This window comes from Chiloscyllium punctatum, chromosome 36, assembly GCF_047496795.1.
Source record: "Chiloscyllium punctatum isolate Juve2018m chromosome 36, sChiPun1.3, whole genome shotgun sequence".
Lineage (NCBI taxonomy): Eukaryota > Metazoa > Chordata > Chondrichthyes > Orectolobiformes > Hemiscylliidae > Chiloscyllium > Chiloscyllium punctatum.
Window position 1 is genome coordinate 13,537,232 of NC_092774.1, and position 27,613 is coordinate 13,564,844.

The 27,613-nt window shown below is 48.6% G+C and overlaps 1 protein-coding gene across 1 annotated transcript in view; it reads right to left on the minus strand.

The window, feature by feature from the left end:
* Positions 1-18,132, minus strand: part of LOC140460737 (uncharacterized) — a 55,732-nt gene extending 37,600 nt beyond the window's left edge. Inside the window, exons 1-2 of the mRNA XM_072555372.1 lie at positions 17,957-18,132; positions 10,421-12,242 (exon numbers count right to left, since the gene is read on the minus strand). Coding sequence (XP_072411473.1) covers positions 10,421-11,835 — 1,415 coding nt within the window. The 5' untranslated portion in view covers positions 11,836-12,242; positions 17,957-18,132. The remainder of the gene's footprint in view (positions 1-10,420; positions 12,243-17,956) is intronic.
* Between the last annotated feature and the right edge of the window lie 9,481 nt (positions 18,133-27,613).

Below are 27,613 nucleotides of genomic sequence, written 5' to 3' on the forward strand. Positions count from 1 at the left end.
ATTGATTATTGTAATGGACTCTTCCATCAGAAAGACCAGATGGTCCATCTGGACAGTAGAAATCAGGGGGAGTTACCATGGCGTTACCGAACCTGTCTTTTTGATCTTACCTGCAGACGCAATCCTAGTGAGGATAAAAATGATCAACCCCGTCATTATGGTAAATATTTTAAGGGCGCCCAGGAACACCATCCCTTTTTGTAGGACGGGCCGACTCGAGAAAAGGGAAACCTGATAGGGAAAACTCCTCAATCCACAAGGAACTTATTTATACAGGCCCACAGAACGCTCTTCACACCAGAGGCAGTAGTATGTTACTCCTCTCTAGCGGGAGATGACTTACTTGCCCCGTCCCCAGTCCCTGATTCCATTCTATTTGTCAGACTTCCTACTGCCGATCCTGCGAAGAGAAATATCACTTTCCAATACCTCCGGTCTGTGTATACAAACAGCCGGTGTAACACTGCCTGGGGTTCAGCAGGCCTTATGCGGCACATGGACCTGGAACGGAACCCTTCCCTTGTGCATTTATAGGCCATTTCTCTTTTCAGAAGCTGATACTGTCACCAAGACCTTGTACAATAGAGCGAAGGGAGAGCCCAATGGGAACAGCATTCTGAGGACCATTGTTTCCCATACACTGCGAGTGCTCAAGTCACTTGGCCCATTTTGTACAGTGCTAAAGCAACTCCCCTTGCAAAACGTCGACCCTTTACTCCTGTAGATCTGACCAGACCCCCTGCTGTAACATTTCAGTAACCTATTTTGACAAACTCTCCCTAATATACACCAAACCAGACTATTATTTCTTCAGCTAAGGGAAAGCTACCAATTTCCTTGTCCTGGATGGCAAAGATGTCCCTCATAAGGTCACTACCGGAGCCCTTGTTCCCACAACAGTACCTTGTCCTGGCCAGTGGACAAGTCGATGGAACCTCCATCTGAGGAGGATGCAGCGATCGGTCTCAGCCAACCTTGCTCTAACTGGAAGGATCCCAAGGGACTGGGTGACAATACAGCACACCCGATAGGCTGGGGAATCCAGAGTACCCTGAGGTTGGAAGGATCGGCAGGGGTAACAAGTCAACAGAACCACAATTCCCTCTTTTGTGGCCTGACCATTTGAGGAAATAAGAGTAAAGAGGCTCTGGAACAGAGTAAACTGGGATTATCAGACCTGTGTCTTTACTCTGTGCAGAATCGATATGCCTTAGACTATATACTCGCCCGGGAGGGTGAGGTCTGCACCATTGTCCAAGATAAATGCACTATGGGCATTCCCAATCTCACTGGCAATATTACTAAGATTCAAGAAGTGATCCAGGTATTCCGTGACAGAATGACTGAAGGGACCAGTTGGGGAAACTGCAGATCGGGCTGATGGTACAATTGGCTTATCAGTTTAGCTATGTCTGTTTGTCGGTATTGGTATTGTTAGCTATTTAATTGCTAGGCTTATGAGGTCCCTTAGCGATATAGATTTGCCCCAGAAGATGTTCCTTTCGCGATCTGATGGCTCCCCCACACGTGTCGATGGTGATGATAAATATGACCAGATGAGCTGTGAAGATGGTGGTGCTGCTCTACAGGATGTTGATGGCTGGACCACCTTGAAGGGCATTCGTTTGGACTAGCCTTCTCTTTCAGTGATCGCGGTGCAATCAAAGGGAGGAATGAGAGTGTGGGCATCTGGGTGATAAAGTCAAGAGCCTTAAAACTTGTCTTTAAACATTCAGACTAAAATGTAATGCTGAATTATTGAATACATTTACTGCACTAGAAAATAAACAGGCAGGAAGGCTCAGAAAGAGGAGAGAACTTAAAGATAGGGACACCTGGGCTCACCAAGTGATAACAGGATGCTGTAAGGCAATGAAGAACGTTTGCCTCAGCATCGGTGAATCTGTGTGAACAGGACACCAAGTGATAACATTCACAGCCGTTCCCTTGTGAGACCATTTTAGTGCTGAGACTGTTGAATCCTGGAGCAAATTAACTCTTAGTGCTTATCTGCAATGGATTGAAATGAATTGCATTTTGGGACTTTATGATGATATTGAGTATCCATTACTGGTTATTAAATACAAACTCTGTAAAAGGAAATATTGATAAAGCTTTACCTTACTTGCTGCAGGCGAGGCTCCAGCGGAGGAAACAGGCCGCGGGCACACTTCCGGCTTCGGGATGGCCACGCCCACTGATCCAGATCCTGGTCCCGCCCCCTCCTCCGCCATCGCGACACGTCAACACCGCCCCTTCCGAACGCAACTCGTAGACCCCGCCCCTTCCTGAAGCAGGTCATAAGCCCCGCCTCTGGGAACCAAACCTCTTTCCCCCTCCTGCACCAAACCCCACCCCTTCGCCGCGATCCCCGCTCGAGTCAAAACCACGCCCCCCTCCCTCACGCGCAACCGCCCACAAAGCCGCGCGCGTCCAGGCTGTACGCGCCGCCTACCAGCGCGCGAACCTCACGAGACACGCCCCGCCCATGAGTACTGCCCTCCCGCTAAACCCCGCCCCTCCTGGTAAACTCGCCCACCCAGGAGTATTTGGAAGCACTAGCTTCTGCAGCGCTGCTCCTTGTACGGGTCGTGGTGGTGCAGGATCATAAGACACAGAATTAATAGCAAAACATCACAGTGTCTTGCAACCGATGCAATGTTTGGCACAAACCTGGACCGCTGCTGAATCCTTCATCTTTTAGAAGGGGTTGCAGGTTTCAGTTCATCAATATATAAATTCCAGAACTTTAGATCAGATTCCCTACAGTGTGGAAACAGGCCCTTCGGCCCAACAAGTCCACACCGACCCGCCGAAGAGCAAAACACCCAGCCCCATTCCCCGTCACCTAATACAATGGTGCAATTTAGCGTCGCCAATTCACGCTAACCCACACATCTTGGGACTGTGGGAGGATATCCGCGCAGACATAGGAGGGGAATTGAACCCGGGGCTCTGGTGCTGTGAGGCGGCAGTGCTAACCACAAAAAAAGGTGACATTTTCTATTTTTCAGCGGTAGCAGCAACCCAGGAGTGGGGAGTCACTGAGTTGAGGTTTTACATTTGAAGTTGGAGAGCAGAGGTTCCTGGGAGAGGAGGGACGACTTATTTTTATTTTCTTCCTGCTGTATAAGTCAGAGGGTACTGTTGAGGGGGGAAAACATCCTACCAGGCGTGTGCACTCGGGCCCAGGTCTCTGACACGGCGAGAATGTGCAAACTCTACACAGACGGTCACCCAAGGCTGGAATCGAACCTGGGACCCTGGTGCTGTGAGGCAGCAGTGTTAACCACTGAGCCACCGTGCTGCCCTAGGCTAAGTCAAAAATGCATGAGGACCTTGCGGGATCTGATTGGTTGTTACTATGTGATCATGCTCAATGTCTGACTCTGAACAATGTATATAAGTTCTATCCAAACTCTGTAAAAGTCGGTGGATTCTTTTGGCACTCAATGAGTGCTCATCGGTGGCTCAGTGGTTAGCACTGCTGCCTCACAACACCAGGGTCCCAGGTTCGATTCCAGCCTCGCGGGGCTGGCTGTGTGGAGTTTGCACATTCTCCCCATGTCTGCGTGGGTTTCCTCCCACAATCCAAAGATGTGCAGGTTTGGTGAATTGGCCATGCTAAACTGCCCGTAATGTTAGGTGAATTAGTTAGAGGGAGATGGGTCTGGGTGGGCTACTCTTCAGAGGATCGGTGTGGGAATCTAATCTAATCTAATCCTTCTGGGCTGATCAGAGTCTACCGACCCGGCTGTATCAAAGAATAAACTATTGCTTGTATGATTGACAAAGTCACTTCCAGGTGTGTTTATTGACCAATCCCAGAAATCCAAAGATCCGGACAGCAGTCCAGATCAGAACAACCAGATAGGAAATGGTTAATGTCCCCAGGATGTGGGGAGCAAAATAAGACACCAAGGCGTTAACACCAACACCAGGGAGAACCTGAACATACAGACGTGACAAACATTAGTGGCAAGCCAGAATCACAGATGTATGAGGTGAGGGATGCCATGGACGTCCCTGCTGATTACACTTGCAGGAAGTGCACCCATCTCCAGCTCCTCCAAGACCGTGTTAGGGAACTGGAGCTGGAGTTGGATGAACTTCGGATCATTCGGGAGGCAGAGGGGGTCATAGATCGGAGCTATAGGGAAGTAGTAACTCCAAAGATGGCAGATAGATGGGTGACAGTGAGGGGGACTGGGAGGAAGCAGCCAGTGCAGGGACCCCCTGTGGTCGTTCCCCTCAAGAACAAGTATACCGTTTTGGATACTTGTGGGGGGGACGACTTACCAGGGGTAAGTAACGGGGCTCAGGCCTCTGGCACGGAGCCTGTCCCCGCTACTCAGAAGGGAAGGGTGGAGAAGAGCAGAGCAATAATAATTGGGGACTCGATAGTTCGGGGCACAGATAGGCGGTTTTGTGGGAACGAGAGAGACTCACGTTTGGTATGTTGCCTCCCAGGTGCAAGGGTACGTGATGTCTCTGATCGTGTTTTCCGGGTCCTTAAGGGGGAGGGGGAGCAGCCTGAAGTCGTGGTCCATATTGGCACCAATGACATAGGTAGGAGGAGTGCTGAGGATGTTAGACAGGCTTTTAGGGAGCTAGGTTGGAAGCTCAGAGTTAGAACGAACAGAGTTGTTGTCTCTGGTTTGTTACCCGTGCCACGTGATAGAGAGTCGAGGAATAGGGAGAGAGAAGAGTTAAATGCGTGGCTACAGGGATGGTGCAGGAGGGAGGGATTTCGGTACTTGGATAACTGGGGTTCTTTCTGGGGAAGGTGGGACCTCTATAAACAGGATGGTCTGCACCTGAACCTGAGGGGCACCAGTATCCTTGGGGGGAGGTTTGCTAGTGCTCTTGGGGGGGGGGGGTTTAAACTAACTCTGCAGGGGCATGGGAACCCAGACTGTAGCTGTAGGGTGCAGGACCTGGAGTGTAGGGAGGTTAGGAATATGGCATCAATCTTAAAGGAGGGTGCCTATAAACAGAAGAGTGGCTTGAAGTGTGTATACTTTAATGCCAGAAGTATACGAAATAAGGTAGGTGAACTCGCAGCGTGGGTTGGTACCTGGGACTTCGATGTTGTGGCTATTACGGAGACGTGGCTAGATCAGGGACAGGATTGGCTGTTGCAGGTTCCAGGGTTTAAATGTTTTAGTAGGGTCAGAGGTGGGGGCAAAAGAGGGGGGGGTGTGGCTTTGCTTGTCAAAGATAGTATTACAGCGGTGGAAAGGAAGATGGACGAAGATTTGCCATCTGAGGTAGTTTGGGTTGAGGTTAGGAATAGGAGAGGTGAGGTCACCCAGTTAGGAGTCTTTTACAGGCCTCCTAATAGTCCTAGAATCGTTGAAGAAAGGATTGCGAAGATGATTCAGGAGAAGAGTGACAGTAATAGGGTGATTGTTATGGGAGACTTTAACTTTCCTGATATTGATTGGGAAAGCTATAGCTCAAGTTCGTTAGATGGGTCAGTGTTTGTGCAATGTGTGCAGGAGAGTTTCCTGACACAATATGTAGATAAGCCAACAAGAGGTGAGGCCATACTGGATTTGGTTCTGGGTAACGAACCAGGCCAGGTATTAGAACTAGGGGTAGGTGAGCACTTTGGGGACAGTGACCACAATTCGGTGATTTTTACTCGAGTGATGGAGAGGGATAAGTGTGTACTACAGGGCAAGAGTTATAGCTGGGGGCAGGGAAATTATGATGCGTTGAGGCATGACTTAGGATGTGTGGATTGGAAAAGTAGATTCCAAGGCAAGAGCGTAATTGATATGTGGAACTTGTTCAAGGAGCAACTATTGAGTGTCGTTGATAAGTACGTACCTATCAGGCAGGGAGGAAAGGGTCGTGTGAGGGAGCCGTGGTTTAATAAGGAGTTGGAATCCCTTGTTAAATGGAAGAGGGCGGCCTTTGTAAAGATGAGGCGTGAAGGTTCAATAGGGGCAATTGAGAGTTATAAGGTAGCCCGGAAGGACCTGAAGAGAGAGCTAAGAGCAGCAAGGAGGGGACATGAAAGGTGCTTAGTTGGTAGGATTAGGGAAAACCCTAAGGCTTTCTATAGGTATGTTAGGAATAAAAGAATGACTAGGGAAGGAATAGGTCCAATCAAGGATAGTAATGGGAAGTTGCGTGTGGAGGCTGAAGAGATTGGGGAGGCGCTGAATGAATACTTTTCGTCAGTATTCACTCAGGAACAGGACATTGTTGTCGATATGAATACTGAGGCACGAATAAGTAGAATGGATGGCTTTGAGATATGTAGAGAAGAGGTGTTTGAAATTCTGGCAAGGGTGAAAATAGATAAGTCCCCTGGGCCTGATGGCATTTATCCCAGGATTCTCTGGGAAGCAAGGGAGGAGATTGCAGAGCCATTGGCCTTGATTTTTGTGTCCTCTTTGTCGACAGGAGTAGTGCCAGAGGACTGGAGGCTAGCAAACGTGGTTCCCTTGTTCAAGAAGGGGAGTAGGGATAATCCTAGTAACTATAGGCCAGTGAGTCTCACTTCTGTTGTGGGCAAAGTCTTAGAGAGAATTGTAAGGGATAGGATTTATGCACATCTGGATAAGAATGATGTGATCAAGGATAGTCAGCATGGTTTTGTGAAGGGCAGGTCGTGCCTCACAAACCTTATTGAATTCTTTGAGAACGTGACTAAGGAGGTAAATGAGGGGAAAGCGGTAGATGTGGTATATATGGATTTTAGTAAGGCGTTTGATAAGGTCCCCCATGGTAGGCTACTGCAGAAAATACAGAGATATGGCATTGAGGGTGAGTTGGAGGTTTGGATTAGGAATTGGCTCTCTGGAAGAAGACAGAGGGTAGTAGTTGATGGCAAAGGTTCATCTTGGAGTGCCGTCACTAGCGGTGTTCCGCAAGGATCTGTTTTGGGACCATTGCTGTTTGTCATTTTTATAAATGACCTGGAGGAAGGGTTAGAAGGTTGGGTGAGCAAGTTTGCGGATGATACGAAAGTCGGAGGAGTTGTAGACAGTGAGGAAGGATATGGCAGGTTACAGCGGGATATAGAGAAGCTGCAGAGCTGGGCAGAAAGGTGGCAAATGGAGTTCAATGTAGCTAAGTGTGAAGTGATTCACTTTGGTAAGAGTAATAAAAAGATGGATTACTGTGCTAATGGTAGACTACTTGGTAGTGTGGAAGAGCAGAGGGATCTTGGTGTCCATGTACACAGATCTCTGAAAGTTGCCACCCAGGTAAATAGTGCAGTGAAGAAGGCATATGGCGTACTGGCTTTTATTGGTAGAGGAATTGAGTTCCGGAGTCCTGAGGTCATGCTGCAGTTGTATAAGACTCTGGTGCGGCCGCATCTGGAATATTGTGTGCAGTTTTGGTCGCCATACTATAAAAAGGATGTGGAGGCACTGGAACGAGTGCAGAGGAAGTTTACCAGGATGTTGCCTGGTATGGTAGGAAAATCCTATGAGGAAAGGCTGAGGCACTTGGGGTTGTTTTCATTGGAGAAAAGAAGGTTTAGGGGTGATTTGATAGAGGTGTACAAGATGATTAGGGGGTTAGATAGGGTTGACAGTGAGAACCTTTTTCCACGTATGGAGTCAGCTATTACAAGGGGGCATAGCTTTAAATTAAGGGGGGGTAGATATAGGACTGATGTTAGGGGTAGGTTCTTCACTCAGTGAGTCGTAAGTTCATGGAATGCCCTGCCAGTAGCAGTAGTGGACTCTCCCTCTTTATGGGTATTTAAGCGGGCATTGGATAGGTATATGGAGGATAGTGGGTTAGTGTAGGTTAGGTGGGCTTTGATCGGCGCAACATCGAGGGCTGAAGGGCCTGTACTGCGCTGTATTCTTCTATGTTCTATGTTCTATGTACAGCACAGAAACAGTCCCTTCAGTCCATGCTGACCAGATATCCTAAATCAATCTCGTCCCATTTGCCAGCACTTGGCTCATGTCCCTCTAAATGTTTCCCAACATATACCCATCCAGATACCTTTTAAAGGTTATAATTGTAGCCACCACTTCCTCTGGCAGCTCATTCTTTACACACACCACCCTCTGTACATAGGAGTTCCTCCTTCGGTTTCTTTTAAATCTCACCCTAAACCTATGAGCAATCCCAGATCAAAGATCTTGTCTGTTTACCCTCGCCATGCCCCACATTATTTATACAAGGTTGTAGGGTCACCCCTGTGGGATATAGGTAAAGCAGTGTTACTTCTGCAACCATAATTGCTTCTGCAAGGTAAATGAACTAACACCAGGGTATAATTGTTTCAGCCAACAGTGGAGTTAACAAGAATGAAAGCGATATGAATGAAAGCGGCGGTGGGGGGGGGGGGGGGCAGGGGCGGGGGCGGGGGCGGGGGCAGGGCGGACTCGGATTGAAAATTATTGATTAAGTTGGGTTCGTTTCTCACAGCACTATGGGTAATCTAGCATAGCCAATCCACCCTAACCTATACATCTCTGGGCACTATGGGTAATTCAACATGGCCAATCCACCACAACCTGCACATCCCTGGGCACTATGGGTAATTCACCCTCTATCAAAACATTGTCCCTCAGGTTCCTTTTAAATCTCTCTCCTCTCACTTTAAAGATATATGCCCCCGAGCCTTGACTTCCCCTACACTAAGGAAGAGCCCTTCGCTATTCACCTTACCTCCATTCCTCATGATTTTATCAATCTCAATAACGTCACTCCTCAACCTCCTGTGCTCCAATAAATAAAGTCCAAATCTCTTCTTATAACTCAAACCATCTAGTCTTGGCAACCTCCTGGTAAATCTTTACCGAACCCTCTCTCATAGGAAGACTTCTCTTACAGGGTCACCAGAATCGTACTCCGTACTCTCCAAGTGGCCTCACCAACATCCTGTACAACCTCAACATGATGTCCCAACTCCGAGACTCAGTGGGGTGAACAATGAAGGCAAGTATGCTTAATGTCTTCTTGACCACCCTGTCGAGCAGCGATGCAACTTTCAAAGAACTGTGTACCTGAACCCCACCCTGTCTCTCTTTTACAGCACGACAAAGGGTTGGACCCTTAAATTGTTCATGGGCTTCCCTTCCTTGTTTTAGCCAAACGCAAGCCCTCGCTTTTGATAGCTCACTCATACACACGCTTTCTCTCCAGACACCCACACATACACGCCCCCAACACTCTCTCAGCGTATACTCCATCACGCACTCACTTTACCAAACATGCGCAGACACTTATGTGCACTCTCATGCACAAACTCATCACTTTTTGGGCAAACTTGTATTGGCAGAAATATGTTTGCAGACACATTCTACTTTGCTCAAAAAGTGCACAGTCTGCAGGCAGTCAATCCATGTAATATTTTATAAATTCCTACTTTGGAAATAGAACCAGTCTGATCCAAGATTGGAGTATGACAGACTCGAACCTCACACCTTTAATGCATTGTCTGGGCTGAGATGTCACTTTTTTAAAAAAAAACCTTAAGTCATCTCGAGAATGTGAATTAATAGTAATTCTGGGATTTACAGGTTAATGAACTGAAACCTGAAACTCAGTCTAAAAGGTGAAAGACTGAACAGCAATCTTGGTGTGTTCAATATGTCATTTCAGTTACATGACACTGATCTTTTGCTATAAAATTTGGGTGTTATGATCCTGCTCCACAGTTACATGATGAAGGAGCAGCGCTCCAAAAGCTCATCCTTCCAAATAAACCTGTCGGACTATAACCTGGTGTTGTGTGATTTTTAACTTTATCCAGCCCAGTCCAACATCAGCCTCTCCACATAATTTCTCGCGAACACTGCCCACACCTCCTGATGCTTCCAGGAAACTTTACAACGCCGATGAAACGGCACACTCTGCATTCCTGAAAAATTGACAAGTTCTCACGATACTGGCTGCTCATTCACGACTCCAACTGATAGGCGACATTGGAAATTTAGTGCAGGAGGCTGAAAGAAATGACAGCTTTAAAACAAAAACTCTTGGAGCTCAAAGCTTTCAATAAGAGTCTGAGCACAGCAGCAAGTTCAGGTAACCTTTATTGCGACCCAACTTTGTTACAGCTTCAAACCCCCTCAGCAAAATGGCAGAGAAAAAGCAGTTGCTTTTTAAACAGCTCAAAGTCAAAGCGCACACACCCCCCCAACCCCACCCCCCCCCCCCCCATCCCCCATCACTTTCTTTACTATTGGTCACCACCAAGATGTCCCTTTGTAATTGGATCCTTGGTACAGCCTTAACCTGGAGGAATTATTGCCTCACTCAGCAATTTCAACCCATACCCTGTATAGCGCCATCTGCTGCAGCGGGATTCAAACCTGGGATCCCTGGAACTGGGTTAATAGTCCAGTCGATAATGGCACTCAGCCATCATTCCTTCAATCCCCCCTGCGGTGGTACGTGAACTCGCTGGTGCCTCTGAAGGTGGGAGGAGCGCGTGAAGTCCTTTCCGCACTCGGGGCATCTGAAGGGCCTCTCCCCCGTGTGGACCCGCCGATGGGTCAGCAGGTGGGAGGAATTGCTGAAGGCCTTCCCGCAGTCGGTGCAGGGGAATGGCCTCTCCCCCGTGTGGGCCCGCTGGTGTCTCAGCAGGGTGGAGGAATTGCTGAAGGCCTTCCCACACTCGGGGCAGCTGAAGGGCCTCTCCCCCGTGTGGACACGTTGGTGTCTCAGCAGGGTGGAGGAATTGCTGAAGGCCTTCCCGCACTCGGGGCAGCTGAAGGGCCTCTCCCCCGTGTGGATCCGCTGGTGGGTCAGCAGAGAAGAGGAATTGTTGAAGGCCTTCCCGCACTCGGGGCAGCTGAAGGGCCTCTCCCCCGTGTGGACCCGCTGGTGGGTCAGCAGAGAAGAGGAATTGTTGAAGGCCTTCCCGCACTCGGGGCAGCTGAAGGGCCACTCCCCCGTGTGGACCCGCTGGTGGGTCAGCAGAGAAGAGGAATTGTTGAAGGCCTTCCCACACTCGGGGCAGCTGAAGGGCCTCTCCCCCGTGTGGACCCGCTGGTGGGTCAGCAGGTTGGAGGAATTGCTGAAGACCTTCCCGCAGTCGGTGCAGCTGAAGGGCCTCTCCCCCGTGTGGACCCGCTGGTGTCTCAGCAGGTTGGGGGAACTGCTGAAGGCCTTCCCGCACTTGGGGCAGCTGAAGGGCCTCTCCCCCGTGTGGACCCGCTGGTGTCTCAGCAGGTTGGGGGAACTGCTGAAGGCCTTCCCACACTCGGGGCAGCTGAAGGGCCTCTCCCCCGTGTGGACCCGCTGGTGGGTCAGCAGGTTGGAGGAATTGCTGAAGGCCTTCCCACACTCGGGGCAGCTGAAGGGCCTCTCCCCCGTGTGGACCCACTGGTGTCTCAGCAGGTTGGGGGAATCGCTGAAGGCCTTCCCACACTCGGGGCAGCTGAAGGGCCTCTCCCCGGTGTGGACCCGCTGGTGGGTCAGCAGAGAAGAGGAATTGTTGAAGGCCTTCCCGCACTCGGGGCAGCTGAAGGGCCTCTCCCCCGTGTGGACCCTCCGGTGGGTCAGCAGGTTGTTGGCCTGGGCAAATCTCTTCCCACACTCAGGGCAGGAGAACGGCCTCTCCCCCGTGTGGGCCAGCTGGTGTCTCAGCAGGTGGGAGGCCCGGGTAAATCTCTTCCCGCACTTGGGGCAGTTGAAGGGCCTCTCTCCCGTGTGGGAGCGCTGGTGCCTCAGCAGGTCGGAGCATTTGCTGAAGGCCTTCCCACACTCGGGGCAGGAGAACGGCCCCTCCCCTGTGTGGATGCGCTGATGAATCTCCAGGGCAGGTGGGAAATGGAAGCTTTTTCCGCCATCAGCACACTTCCACCGTTTCTCCACGGGGCAGGATTCCTCAGGTTTCTCCATGGCCGAAGCTTCAGCTGCGTGCACACACACGTTTCCCGCCCCTCCCTGCCGTCAATTCCTCTTTCCAGGCTGTAGATGCTTCTACACACCCCACACTCAATGCACTGCAACAGTAGGGTCTCTCATCCAGTCCCACTGATGCTGAAAACGTACTCAAACAGGAACCAAAACGCTTTGCTGCTTCTCACAGACTCAGTTGAAAATTGTTTCCTGTCCCGATGGATTGAGCGACTGTCAGACATTGACGTCAAAGTGAGGACTGCAGACGCTGGAGAGTCAGTGTCAAAATGTGTGGTACTGGAAAAGCGCAGGTCAGGCAGCATCCGAGGAGCAGGAGAGTCAATGTTTCGGGTGTAAGGACTTCATGCGTTGATTTTGAAGCTTCTATCTTCAAATCTTCAAGTACACTGTTTAAAAAGAGATTACAAAAGTCATCACTGCCAGGGTAGGGTAAAAATTCAGAACAAGCAATTCTACTTTCTGTGGAATATTCTGGTCTTTTGTTACTCCACAAAATTGAAAGCACCATCCCACTCTCTGTTCTCACTCCGATATAACTAATTCCCCTGAAGGTGCTGATTCAGGATCTTACAGGGGCAGAAAAAGCAAAAACATCAAGACTGACATCTCCCTGAATTTTGGATAATACCACCTGAATGTGAATATCTTTCACGACACTGGGATCCTGCTGAGAGTGAGCAGGTCTGATTTTGGGAAGCATAGAAAAAAAGTGTCAATTCAGGGTGAACCTGCAATGCAGCTTCTTGAGGAAGGACCATACACAAAATGGTTAATGACCCCGGGAAGGTGGGAGCAAAATGAGACATCAAGGCATTAACACCGACGCACTTCAGTCAAACTCTTCTGCTTCCAGTCAGGGCAAAACATGCTCTGAAAGTCCAGCCTTCACAATCACAAGATGGTCATAAATCCTATCCCTCAGAATCCTTTCCAACACCTTGCAGACGACAGATGTGTTCTTGCCTTCCCCCACAAACATCCACTTCTTTGTTGTTCAAAAATCAGATGAAACCAGCCTTGGATATATTCAATGACCTTATTCTCTGAATCCTTTCAAGTTTCACCACATCCTTCCTCTAGCAGAGATACCAGAACTGCACACAACATTCCAAAAGTGGCCTAACCAATGTCTAGTGCAGCTACAACATAACTTCACAACTTTTATAAGAAGAGCATTGGGAAAGTTTTCAAAACCCACAAAAAGAATGGAGGGATAAACCGATCTTTTGCGGGTCAGCTTGGAACATCAGGGCGGGGGGATGGGAATGAGGGAAGGAAGCTGAATGTGCTGGAGCCAGGGTGGAGGAAGAACAGAGGATGCAAAACCGGCTTGAAGCTGCAATGAGGAATATTGCATGTGCTGTACTTGTACCTGTTGCAGTTACTGGTGGGAATCGGGTGCATTTTAAACATCAAAACAGAAAAGATATCCAGCCCTCCCCCTTCCCAATCTCTATCCTTCAGTCCCTCCTCACCCGGGTAACTAAGACACATACCTGAGTTTGCGGAGTTTGCTCCCTCCCTGGATTCACTCCATTTGCTACAAGTGACCAATTTCCCCTCCTCCCATCTCTGTCTCCCTCCCAGGATGAAGAGTTGCCCAGAGGGAGGGAGATTCACATTGAAACGGACAGGACCACTTCCGCGTTGTGACGTCACAAAGGAACTAGGGGCGGGGCGAGGAAACGTTACGGTACAGGAGGCGGGGCGAGGAAAAGTGGAGGTTGAGGGGGCGGGGCAAGACCGACTGCGGGACGCTGCACTGCGCATGCGCTGCTCCTTGGGGCGTAGGGCAGGAGAACACACTTTCCAAAAGCCCCCTCCCTTCAGAGAATCCCCACAGTGTGGAAGCAGGTCACTCGGCCTCACCGACCCTCCCACACCCACATCCCTATCCCCATTGCTCTACATTTAACCCTGAGTAATGCATCTTACTTGTTCATTATGCCTAATTTAGCACGGCCAATCCACCCTAACCTGCACATCCCTGGGCACGATGGGGAATTTAGCATGGCCATTCCACCCTAACCTGCACATCCCTGGGCACTATGGGGAATTTAGCATGGCCATTCCACCCTAACCTGCACATCCCTGGGCACTATGGGGAATTTAGCATGGCCATTCCACCCTAACCTGCACATCCCTGGGCACTATGGGTAATTTAGCATGGCCAATCCACCTTAACTTGGATAAAGGTTAAAATTACAACTCCAGGTTGTAGTCCAACAGGCTTCTCTGGAAGCAGTAACCTTTGGAGTGTCATGAGACATAAGCATGGAAACAGACCCTTCGGTCCAACCTGTCCATGCCGACCAGATATCCCAACCCAAACCCATCTGCCAGCACCTGGCCCATATCCCTCCAAACCCTTCCTATTCATGTACTCATCCAAATGCCTTTTAAAATGTTGCAATTGTACCAGCCTCCACCACTTCCTCTGGTAGCTCATTCCATACACGTACCACCCTCTGCATGAAAAAGTTTCCCCTTAGGTCTCTTTTATATCTTTCCCCTCTCACCCTAAACCTATGCCCTCTAGTTCTGGACTCCCCGACCCCAGGGAAAAGACTTAATCTATTTTTGGAAGCAGTAACTTTTGGAGTGATTTGGGTTCAATTCCCGCTTCGGGCAACTGTGCGGCATTTGCACGTTCTCCCAGTGTCTGAGCGGGTTTCCTCCCACAGTCCAAAGAATTGCAGGTTAGGTGAATTTGCCATGCTGAATTGCCCTGTAGTGTAGGTGCATTCGTCAGGGGTGAATGTAGGGGAATGGGTCTGGGTGGGTTGCTCTTCGGAGCGTCGATGTGGAGTTTTTGGGCTGAAGGGCCCGTTTCCACACCGGAGGGAATAATTATTGATATAAAATGCCCCCGATCCATTAGAGTACCCCACATTAGTTTTAATTGGGTAGTAGAAATCTGAAGGATAATTGCTCGCTTCAGGACATCCAGACGTGAATGAATTTGGCACAGGACACATTGGGCAACTATTAAAGACTCCGTTGTATTTCACCGGGTTGTGGACTCATGCAGAGACAAGAACAACTTACTTTGATAACAGTGTTCGATTTGCAAATGGAACGGCTGACCGATATTGAGAGTTTGCACACTTGGTTAAGCAGCTATGGGTGATAGCCAGGATTTAGGAGGCTCAACTCCCTAATTTGCACTGTTCTGGAAAGCGTGTGCGTCATTTGCCTTGGAAGGAAGAAATAAACAAGAGCTGACAAACAGGTATGAGGAAAGTTGGAAAATGTTACAGAGAGACACACACACACACAGGCAGAAGTTTGCAGGAAAGTTAACACTTCATAATCTGGTTTCAATGCACATTAGCCTGGGTATGATACTGATATCACAGGGGCCTCAAAAAGGGCACTCCCTCAATACTCAAACCAAAACATGGGTGCCCCCTGCTGGACTGGTTTGTGTTCACTCTTTGCTGCTGCCTATTTCAGTTGATGTACATTATTGTACACGCTCACAAACCTGGTGGCACCCAGATTTTGGGAAAGCAGCTAGGAAAAGATCTGAAGTGTGTTTAATTTGTGAACAAACAAGGTGCATACTCTAAGAGGGATGCCCTGTGTTTGTTAACCACTTCCTTGCCTGGTCAGTCTTTTTTACTTGTCTACAACTTGCATATATAGTATCACCTCCCATACATTGTCATGAATATTGTCTAATAATAGTAGATGTATTTAGCAGATGAATCAAAACCATCTCAAATGACTGAAACAGCTGACACTGTATTGTTGGACAAGTGGGAAATATTTGCATCAGTTAACCAAAACACTTCAAAGTTTACAGTCACGGGTATGTCAAGCTGAAGAATTAGGACCGGGGCATTTTGGAGCCTGCTTCCTCGGGCAGAGAATTCTGCAGATACACTACTCTCTGGGAAAACCAGCAGCCCTCACTTCCTCCTCCTCATCTCAGTCCTAAACCTACTCCCCCCAAAGCTTGAGGCCTAGTCTCAGCTACCAGCAGAAATGACTGGATAGCTTTTGCATTTTGTCGGGCTGCTCACTTTTTAAAAAAAAAATGTATTTTCGTCAGTGTAGGGGTGAGGTTCACAACTAGAGGGCATAGGTTTAGGGTGAGAGCAGAAAAATATTAAAGGTACCTAAGGAGCAACTTTTCCATACAGAGGGTGGTGCATGTATGGAATGAACTGCCAGAGGAAGTAGTGGAAGCTGGTATAATTACAGCATTTAAAACACATCTGAATGGATATTTGAACAGGAAGGGATTAGAGGGATAGGAGCCAAGTGCTGGCAAATGGGACTAGATTAATTTAGGATATCTGGTTGGCATGGACAGGTTGGACCGAATGGGTCTGGCTCCGTGCTGTACATCTCTATGATTCTAAATAATAAAAGTATATTTTTCCAAATAATAAACTATATCCATGTTAATAAGGCTTAGTGCACCACATTTACTAACCATTCTCAACAGATCCTGCCCCTTCAATAACTGAGGAACATATACATGCTGGTGCATAATCTCCTTCACTAAGATTTACACACTACCCTCAGCAATTGCACAAGTAACAGCAAAGGATAAACAGCACAAGGATTAAACAAACAGTGAGGGGGGAAACAGCCCAAGGATTAAACAAACAGTGAGGGGGGTAAACAGCCCAAGGGCCAGTAAAAGCAGATGGAAAGTGAGTGTAAAATGTCACTATGACAGGACAGGCCCCACATTCCCCACTGGTTGGGCTGAAGGGCCTGTTTCCACACTGTTGGGAATCTAATCTAATCCTTCTGGGCTGATCAGAGTCTAGCGACCCGGCTGTATCAAAGAATAAACTATTGCTTGCATGATTGACAAAGAGTCATTTCCAGGTGTGTTTATTGACCAACCCCAGAAATCCGAAGATCCGGACTAGCAGTCCGAACAGCCAGACAGGAAATGGTTAATGTCCCCAGGATGTGGGGAGCAAATAAGACACCAAGGCGTTAACACCAACACCAGGGAGAACCTGAACATACAGACGTAACAAACATTCATGGCAAGCCAGAATCACAGATGTACAGCACAGAAACAGTCCCTTCAGTCCATGCTGACCAGATATCCTAAATCAATCTAGTCCCACTTGCCAGCACTTGGCCCATGTCCCTCTAAATGTTTCCCAACATATACCCATCCAGATACCTTTTAAAGGTTATAATTGTAGCCACCACTTCCTCTGGCAGCTCATTCTTAACACACACCACCCTCTGTACATAGGAGTTTCTCCTTAGGTTTCTTTTAAATCTCACCCTAAACCTATGAGCAACCCCAGATCAAAGATCTTGTCTGTTTACCCTCGCCATGCCCCACATTATTTATACAAGGTTGTAGGGTCACCCCTGTGGGATAGAGGTAAAGCAGTGTTACTTCTGCAACCATAATTGCTTCTGCATGGTAAATGAACTAACACCAGGGTATAATTGTTTCAGCCAACAGTGGAGTTAACAAGAATGAAAGCTATGTGAAGGAAATATATAATTGCTTTCGTATTAGCTAAAATGTGCATACATGAAATGTGCCTGCAAACAATGTTACAGACAAACAGAGAAAGGTGCTGTGAGGGGAGGGGGTTTAGATTAAACTAGATGTGCTCGTACAAACAGTTATAACCATCTATTTCCTGCTTCTGCAAAAACAAAAAACACACAATCAAGGAGGTTAGAAAGCTCAGTGTCGGCGGAAAATGGGAGGAAATGTTGCTTTCGCAAACAAGGAAGCAGCTGGCAGTGAAAGAGGATATACGCTAACACTTTGTTCACACACAAGGCCGGATAAGGCAAGAAATAGACAAGAGTAATGGGCGCCATTGGGAAAGAATGGAGCTTGGAACATCAAGGCGGGGGGAAATGTGAATGAGGGAAAGAAGCTAAATGTGCAGGAACGAAGGTGGAGGAAGAACAGAGGATGCAAAACCGGCTTGAAGCTGCAATGAGGAATATTGCATGTGCTGTACTTGTACCTGTTGCAGTTACTGGTGGGAATCGGGTGCATTTTAAACATCAAAACAGAAAAGATATCCAGCCCTCCCCCCTTCCCAATCTCTATCTTTCAGTCCCTCCTCACCCGGGTAACTAAGACACATACCTGAGTTTGCGGAGTCTGCTCCCTCCCTGAATTCACTCCAGTTGCTCCAAGTGACCAATTTCCCCTCCTCCCATCTCTGTCTCCCTCCCAGGATGAAGAGTTGCCCAGAGGGAGGGAGATTCACTTTGAAACTGACAGGGCCACTTCCGCGTTGTGACGTCACAAAGGAACTAGGGGCGGGGCGAGGAAACGTGACGGTGCAGGAGGCGGGGCGAGTCCTTCAGCGGGCCGCCGCACCGCGCATGCGCGGCCCCAGCAGCAGACGGGGGGGACAACTCACTTTCCAAACCCCCCTCCCTTCAGAGAATCCCCACAGTGTGGAAGCAGGTCACTCGGCCTCACCGACCCTCCCAAGGGTCACCCACCCACACCCATTCCCCCTGTCCCCACTGCTCTACGTTTAACCCTCAGTCATGCACCTTACCTGCACATTATGCCTAATTTAGCATGGCCCATTCATACTAACCTGCACATCCCTGGGCACGATGGGTAATTTAGCATGGCCAATCCACCCCAACCTGCATATCCCTGGGCACTATGGTTAATTTAGCATGGCCAATCCACCCTAACCTGCACATCCCTGGGCACGATGGGGAATTTAGCATGGCCAATCCACCCTAACCTGCACATCCCTGGGCACGATGGGTAATTTAGCATGGCCAATCCACCCTAACCTGCACATCCTTAGACACTATGGGTAATTTAGCATGACCAATCCACCCTAACCTGCACATTCCTGGCCAGGATAGGGAATTTAGCACAGCCAATCCACCCTAACCTGCACATCCCTGGGCAGGATGGGGAATTTAGCACAGCCAATCCACCCTAACATGCACATCCCTGGGCACTATGGATAGTTTAGCACGGCCAATCCACCCTAACCTGCACATCCTTAGACACTATGGATAATTCAGCATGGCCAATCCACTTTAGATTAGGTACTGGAAAAGTACAGCAGTTCAGGCAGCATCCGAGGAGCAGGAAAATTGACATTTTGGGCAAAAGCATCAGCAATAGAGGCAGTGCGCCTGCAAGGTGGTGAGATAAATGAGAGGGGGGTGGGGAGAAAGTAATATAGAGTACAATAGGTGAATAGGGGTGGGGATGAAGGTGATAGGTCAGACAGGAGGGTGGAGTGGCCTGTTCAGATCAGAACTCTGTTTGGTTAAAGGTGGTCCAGAGTCTGTGTAGGATGAGCTGGTTACGGGGGCTGGCACTGAGGAAGCAAATGTGGCTGTGGTAGCGAGTCTGTTTCAGGACATGGTTGAAGAGCTTCAGGGCAGCGGAAATGACCTGGGAGTTGCAGTGGGAGAGGGACTCCCTGAGATTCTTGTAGAGAGAGGAGGAAAACTTGGAGAGAGAGGAGGAAAGGCAGGCATCCTTGCAAGAGGATTCGCTTTAGGGTTAAAATCAACGAGGTAAAAACAAGGACTGCAGATGCTGGAGACCAGATTCTAGAATCACACAACTCCAGGTTGTAGTCCAACAGGCTTCTTTGGAAGCAGTAACTTTTGGAGTGCTGCCTCATCATCAGGTGGTTGTGGAGGATAAGATCCTGAGACACAATTTACAGCAAAACATTCCAGCGTCCTGCCACTGAAATGGTATATTCAACAAACCTGGATTGTTAAGTCTTCCACCTTTTCAAATAGGTTGCAGGTCTCATTGCAATGTGAATCCCTGAACTTCTTGTTGTCACCTTCTCGAGATAACAAGGTTTTATAGCAAAAGCTCACATCTCAAACTAGACAATGCATTAAAGGTGTGAGGTCAGAGTCTGCCTGTATCCCAAACTTGAGTTAGACTGGTTCTATTTCCAAAGTCAAATTTACACACTATTACATGTATTGACTGCCTACAGAGTTTTGCTTTAAAAATTGCACATAAACAGGATGGTCTGCACCTGAACCTGAGGGGCACCAGTATCCTTGGGGGGAGGTTTGCTAGTGCTCTTGGGGGGGGGGGTTTAAACTAACTCTGCAGGGGCATGGGAACCCAGACTGTAGCTTTAGGGTGCAGGACCTGGAGTGTAGGGCGGTTAGGAATATGGCATCAATCTTAAAGGAGTTTGCCTGTAAACAGAAGAGTGGTTTGAAGTGTGTATACTTTAATGCCAGAAGTATACGAAATAAGGTAGGTGAACTCGCAGCGTGGGTTGGTACCTGGGACTTCGATGTTGTGGCTATTACGGAGACATGGCTAGATCAGGGACAGGATTGGCTGTTGCAGGTTCCAGGGTTTAAATGTTTTATTAGGGTCAGAGATGGGGGTAAAAAAGGGGGGGTGGCTTTGCTTGTCAAAGATGGTATGACAGCGGTGGAAAGGAAGATGGACGAAGATTTGCCATCTGAGGTAGTTTGGGTTAAGGTAAGGAATAGGAGAGGTGAGGTCACCCTGTTAGGAGTCTTTTACAGGCCTCCTAATAGTCCTAGAATCGTTGAAGAAAGGATTGCGAAGATGATTCAGGAGAAGAGTGACAGTAATAGGGTGGTTGTTATGGGGGACTTTAACTTTCCTGATATTGATTGGGAAAGCTATAGCTCAAGTACGTTAGATGGGTCAGTGTTTGTGCAATGTGTGCAGGAGAGTTTCCTGACACAATATGTAGATAAGCCAACAAGAGGTGAGGCCATACTGGATTTGGTTCTGGGTAACGAACCAGGCCAGGTATTAGAACTAGAGGTAGGTGAGCACTTTGGGGACAGTGACCACAATTCGGTGATTTTTACTCTGGTGATGGAGAGGGATAAGTGTGTACTACAGGGCAAGAGTTATAGCTGGGGGCAGGGAAATTATGATGCGTTGAGGCATGACTTAGGATGTGTGGATTGGAAAAGTAGATTCCAAGGCAAGAGTGTAATTGATATGTGGAACTTGTTCAAGAAGCAACTATTGAGTGTCCTTGATAAGTACGTACCTATCAGGCAGGGAGGAAAGGGTCGTGTGAGGGAGCCGTGGTTTAATAAGGAGTTGGAATCCCTTGTTAAATGGAAGAGGGCGGCCTTTGTAAAGATGAGGCGTGAAGGTTCAATAGGGGCGATTGAGAGTTATAAGGTAGCCCGGAAGAACCTGAAGAGAGAGCTAAGAGCAGCAAGGAGGAGACATGAAAGGTCCTTAGTTGGTAGGATTAGGGAAAACCCTAAGGCTTTCTATAGGTATGTTAGGAATAAAAGAATGACTAGGGAAGGAATAGGTCCAATCAAGGATAGTAATGGGAAGTTGCGTGTGGAGGCTGAAGAGATTGGGGAGGCACTGAATGAATACTTTTCGTCAGTATTCACTCAGGAACAGGATATTGTTGTCGATATGAATACTGAGGCACGAATAAGTAGAATGGATGGCTTTGATATATGTAGAGAAGAGGTGTTGCAAATTCTGGCAAGGGTGAAAATAGATAAGTCCCCTGGGCCTGATGGCATTTATCCTAGGATTCTCTGGGAAGCAAGGGAGGAGATTGCAGAGCCATTGGCCTTGATTTTTGTGTCCTCTTTGTCTACAGGAGTAGTGCCGGAGGACTGGAGGCTAGCAAACGTGGTTCCCTTGTTCAAGAAGGGGAGTAGGGATAATCCTAGTAACTATAGGCCGGTGAGTCTCACTTCTGTTGTGGGCAAAGTCTTAGAGAGAATTGTAAGGGATAGGATTTATGCACATCTGGATAAGAATGATGTGATCAAGGATAGTCAGCATGGTTTTGTTAAGGGCAGGTCGTGCCTCACAAACCTTATTGAATTCTTTGAGAAGGTGACTAAGGAGGTAGATGAGGGGAAAGCGGTAGATGTGGTATATCTGGATTTTAGTAAGGCGTTTGATAAGGTCCCCCATGGTAGGCTACTGCAGAAAATACAGAGATATGGCATTGAGGGTGAGTTGGAGGTTTGGATTAGGAATTGGCTGGCTGGAAGAAGACAGAGGGTAGTAGTTGATGGCAAAGGTTCATCTTGGAGTGCTGTCACTAGCGGTGTTCCGCAAGGATCTGTTTTGGGACCATTGCTGTTTGTCATTTTTATAAATGACCTGGAGGAAGGGTTAGAAGGTTGGGTGAGCAAGTTTGCGGATGATACGAAAGTCGGAGGAGTTGTCGACAGTGAGGAAGGATGTGGCAGGTTACAGCAGGATATAGAGAAGCTGCAGAGCTGGGCAGAAAGGTGGCAAATGGAGTTCAATGTAGCTAAGTGTGAGGTGATTCACTTTGGTAAGAGTAATAAAAAGATGGATTACTGGGCTAATGGTAGACTACTTGGTAGTGTGGAAGAGCAGAGGGATCTTGGTGTCCATGTACACAGATCTCTGAAAGTTGCCACCCAGGTAAATAGTGCAGTGAAGAAGGCATATGGCGTACTGGCTTTTATTGGTAGAGGAATTGAGTTCCGGAGTCCTGAGGTCATGCTGCAGTTGTATAAGACTCTGGTGCGGCCGCATCTGGAATATTGTGTGCAGTTTTGGTCGCCATACTATAGGAAGGATGTGGAGGCACTGGAACGGGTGCAGAGGAAGTTTACCAGGATGTTGCCTGGTATGGTAGGAAGATCCTATGAGGAAAGGCTGAGGCACTTGGGATTGTTTTCATTGGAGAAAAGAAGGTTTAGGGGTGACTTGATAGAGGTGTACAAGATGATTAGGGGGTTAGATAGGGTTGACAGTGAGAACCTTTTTCCACATATGGAGTCAGCTATTACAAGGGGGCATAGTTTTAAATTAAGGGGGGGTAGATATAGGACTGATGTTAGGGGTAGGTTCTTCACTCAGCGAGTCGTAAGTTCATGGAATGCCCTGCCAGTAGCAGTGGTGGACTCTCCCTCTTTATGGGTATTTAAGTGGGCATTGGATAGGTATATGGAGGATAGTGGGTTAGTGTAGGTTAGGTGGGCTTTGATCGGCGCAACATCGAGGGCCGAAGGGCCTGTACTGCGCTGTATTCTTCTATGTTCTATGTTCTATAACCAATCATTGCTTCGGTCATGTGGTGGACGTGGACTGAGAAGGGAGCCAAATCGTTCCAAGGGGTACGGAGGGGGTGACCAGAGAGACTCTCAGCTGGAGACAGTCGTGTCTTGCCCGCAGACATGGATCACATCTGGAATAAGGCCACAGGGATTAGCATAACCAGGAGAGGCCAGACTCGGCCATTAATTTGGCAAGTTTAGTCTTGCGTCTGGTTAAAAAATTCAACAAGGCCGGTCACCTGAGGATGATAAGCACCGTGCAGTTGCCAACAAATACAAAGCTGGGAACAGAGTTCTCCATTAATATTACCTACAAAGTGTGGTCCATTGTCTGAGCTAATGCACGCAGGTATACTGAAGGGGGGAATTATTTCCTTAAACAAAACCTTCACCACACTCTCAGCAGTAGTGTTAGGAGGAGGGTAGACTTCAATCCACTTCGAAAAGACATCAGCAATAAGCAAAACATATTTATAGCAACTCAACTCATTTCTCCAACTCAATGAAGTCCAGTTGAAGTGTCTCCAAGGGACCCTCCAGCAAGGGAGTTCTCGTAGAGATACTTGAACTAAGAGGTGGGGGATCGCCTACCCACTGACCTGTTTGATCACGTACAACATCCTGATCGGGAAAGTCACTGACTGAATATCAATACAATCTGAAAATGATCTGAGATTGTCCTGGTGTCATCTTGTGCACCAGACCAGACGCTTTCAACGTGGAGTCGCTTGAGCGATGGAGTGAGCTGCCAGAGGAAGTGGTGGGGGTGCTGGTACGATGACAAGTTAAAAGGCTCCTGGATGGACATATGAATATGATGGGTCAGGGCCAAGTGATGGCAAATGTGACTGGAGTCATAGAGATGTACAGCACAGAAACAGACCCTTCGGTCCAACTCCGTCCTTGCTGACAAGAGAGCCAACCCAATTTAGTCCCATCTGCCAGCTCCCGGCTCATATAGGGGCCAAGTGATGGCAAACGTGACTAGATTAATTTAGGATATCTGGGCAGGTTGGACCAAAGGGTCTGTTTCCGTGCTGTGTGACTCTAATTGTCTTCAGTGAAAGCAGAAGTATGGTTGTGAAGGCTGGACTTTCAGAGCATGTTTTGCCCTGACTGGGAGCAGAAGGGTTTGACTGAAGTGTGTCGGTGTTAATGGCTTGATGTCTCATTTTGCTCCCACCTTCCCGGGGTCATTAAGCATTTTATGTCTGGTCCTTCCTCAAGAAGCTGCATTGCAGGTTCACCCTGAATTGACACTTTTTTTATTGCTTCCCAAAATCAGACCTGCTCACTCTCAGCAGGATCCCAGTGTTGTGAAAGATATTAACTTTCAGGTGGAGGTATCCAAAATTCAGAGAGATGTCAGTCTTGATATTTTTGCTTTTTCTGCCCCTGTAAGATCCTGAATCAGCACCTTCAGGGGAATTAGTTAGAGTGGAGTGAGAACAGAGGGGAAGGGAGAGTGGGATGGTGCTTTCAATTTCGTGGAACAACAAAAGAATATTCCACAGGAAGTAGAATTGCTTGTTCTGAATTTCTACCCTACACTGATAGTGATGACTTTTGTAATCTCTTTTTGCAGAGTATATGAAAATCTGACGACTTGAAGTTTCAAAATCAACGGATGAAGGGCTTATTCCCGAAACATTGACTCTCCTGTTCCTCGGATGCTGCCTGACCTGCTGTGCTTTTCCAGCGCCACATTTTTTGACTGACTCTCCAGTGTCTGCAGTCATCACTTTGATGTCAATGTCTGACAGTGTCTGAATCCATCGGGACTGCAACGATTTTTGACTGTAATTTCTGTGAGAGGGATCCACACTTTTTGGTTCCTGTTTGAGGACGTTTTCAGCATCAGTGGGACTGGACGAGAGATCCCACTGTTGCAGCGAACTGTGTGTGGAGCCTGAAACAGGTATACGGCCTGGGAAGGGGACTTCACGGCAGGGAGGGGCTCTACACGTGTTTGTGTGCAGCTGAAGCTGTGGCCATGGAGAAACCAGAGGAATCCCGCCCTGTGGAGGAACCGTGGAAGTGTGGTGACTGTGGGAAAGGCTACCATTTCCCGTCTGCCCTGGAGACTCATCGGCGCAGTCACAGCGGGGAGAGGCCATTCCTCTGCACCGACTGCGGGAAGGCCTTCAGACATTCCTCCCACCTGTTGACCCTCCAGCAGGACCAAACGGGGGAAAGGCCCTTCAGCTGCCCAGAGTGCGGGAAGGCCTTTACCCAGGCCTCCACACTGCAGAGTCACCGGCGTATCCACACGGGGGAGAGGCCGTTCAGATGCCCAGAGTGTGGGAAGGCCTTCTGTAATTCCTCCACCCTGCTGACCCACCAGCGGGTCCACACGGGGGAGAGGCCATTCAGCTGCCCAGAGTGTGGGAAGGCCTTTACCCAGGTCTCCACCCTACTGAGGCACCAGCGTGTCCACACGGGGGAGAGGCCCTTCAGCTGTCCTGAGTGCGGGAAGGCCTTCAGCGATTCCTCCACCCTGCGGAGTCACCAGCGTGTCCACACGGGGGAGAGGCCCTTCAGCTGTCCTGAATGCAGGAAGGCCTTCAGTAATTCCTCCGCCCTGTTGAGGCACCAACATGTCCACACGGGGGAGAGGCCATTCACCTGCTCTCTGTGCGGGAAGGGCTTCACCTGCTCCTCCACCCTGCAGAGTCACCAGCGTATCCACACGGGGGAGAGACCCTTCAGCTGCCCCGAGTGCGGGAAGGCCTTCAGCAATTCCTCCACCCTGCTGAGACACCAGCGGATCCACACGGGGGAGAGGCCGTTCACCTGCTCTCGGTGCGGGAAGGGCTTCACCTACTCCTGCAACCTGTGGAAGCACCAGCGAGTTCACGTGCCATCGCAGGGGGATTGAAGGAGTGACGGCCGAGTGCCATTATTGATTGGACTATCAACCAGGTTCCGGGGTCCGCCGGGTTCAAATCCTGCCACGACAGATGACAGAATCGGTATTCGGTCAGAAATGTGGAGTTCGGAATCTAACAATGAGACCGTTTCAGGGAGGGGGTGGTGCGGGGGAGAAAGCCCCCATCTGATTCACTCTCTCCCTTGTTAGGGAAGGGAACCGCCATTGGGGGAAAGGATTCACTCAGTCGTTCCAGCTGCATCCTTTACCCGGTCTGGTCTACACCTGACTCCAGACCCACAGCAGTCTGGTTGACTCTACACTGCCCCTTCCTGGCAAATGAGCGGGGAGACACTTACTTGGAGACAGGGTATGGGTTAAAATTGCTGAGAGAGGCAATACTTCCTCCGGGTTACGGCTGTACCAAGGATCCAATTACAAAGGGACAACTTGGTGCTGACCAATAGTAAAGACAGTGAGGGGAGGGGGGTGCACTTTGACTTTGAGCTGTTCAAAAAGCAACTTCTTTTTCTCTGCCTTTTTGCTGGGGGGATCTGATGCTGTAACAAAGTTGGGTTGCAATAAAGGTTACCTGAACTTACTGCCGGGCTCAGACTCTCATTGAAAGCTTTGAGCTCCAAGAGGTTTTTGTTTTAAAGCTGCTCATTTCTTTCAGCCTCCTGCACTAAGTTTAGAACATGGAACATAGAACAGTACAGTGCAGAACAGGCCCTTCAGCCCTCGATGTTGCGCTGACCTGTGAACTATTCTCAGCTTGTCCCCCTACACTATCCCAAAATCAACCATGTGTTTATCTAAGGATTGTTTAAATCTCCCGAATGTGGCTGAGTTGACTACCTTAGCAGGTAGGGCATTCCACCCCCTTACCACTCTCTGCATAAAGAACTTGCCTCTGACATCTGTCTTAAATCTATCACCCCTCAATTTGTAGTTATGCCCCCTCGTACAAGTTGACATCACCATCCTAGGAAAGAGTCTTTCACGGTCTACCCTATCTATATCTTATATGTCTCTATCAAATCCCCCCTTAGCCGCCTTCTTTCCAATGAGAACAGACCCTCTCTCAGCCTTTCCTCATAAGACCCTCCCTCCAGACCAGGCAACAACCTGGTAAATCTCCTCTGCACCGTTTCCAATGCTTCCCACATCCTTCCTGAAATATGGGGGCCAGAACTATACACGATATTCCAAATGTGGCCGCACCCGTGTTTGGTTTTGTTGCAGTGTGATATTGCGGTTCCAGAACTCAATCCCTCTACGAATGAAACCGAACACACCGTATGCCTTCTTCACAGCACTATTTACCTGAGTGGCAACTTTCAGGGATTTGTGCACATGGACTCCAAGATCACTGCCTTCCTGTTTTTATTCCCAAAGTGAATCACCTCACATTTAGCTGCATTGAACTCCATTTGCCACCTCTGTCCAATTCTGCTAATCCATCCACCTATGCCTGTATCTAAGTCATTTATAAAAATGACAAACCGCAGTAGTCCCAAAACAGATCGTTGTGGCACACCACTAGTAACCAGACACCAGCCTGAATATTTTCCATAAGCCACCACTCGCTCCTCTTAGTTCAAGTATCTGTAATAAGATTAACATTAGAACAACAGCAGGATTCAAAAACCCAACTGGACAGGGTCCACTCCTTTTCATGAGATTCCAGGATTCTCTCCTCCTCTTTCCCCACTTTTGATTGGTGCGGTCAATCAATTCTCAATGGTGCAGTTGGACCCAAGCTGAGCGCCCAGTGACTGTGACCGCCGTAGGGGTGGGAAGTAAAACCTGGAAGGGGCCATCCCAACGAGGTTGGAGACCTTT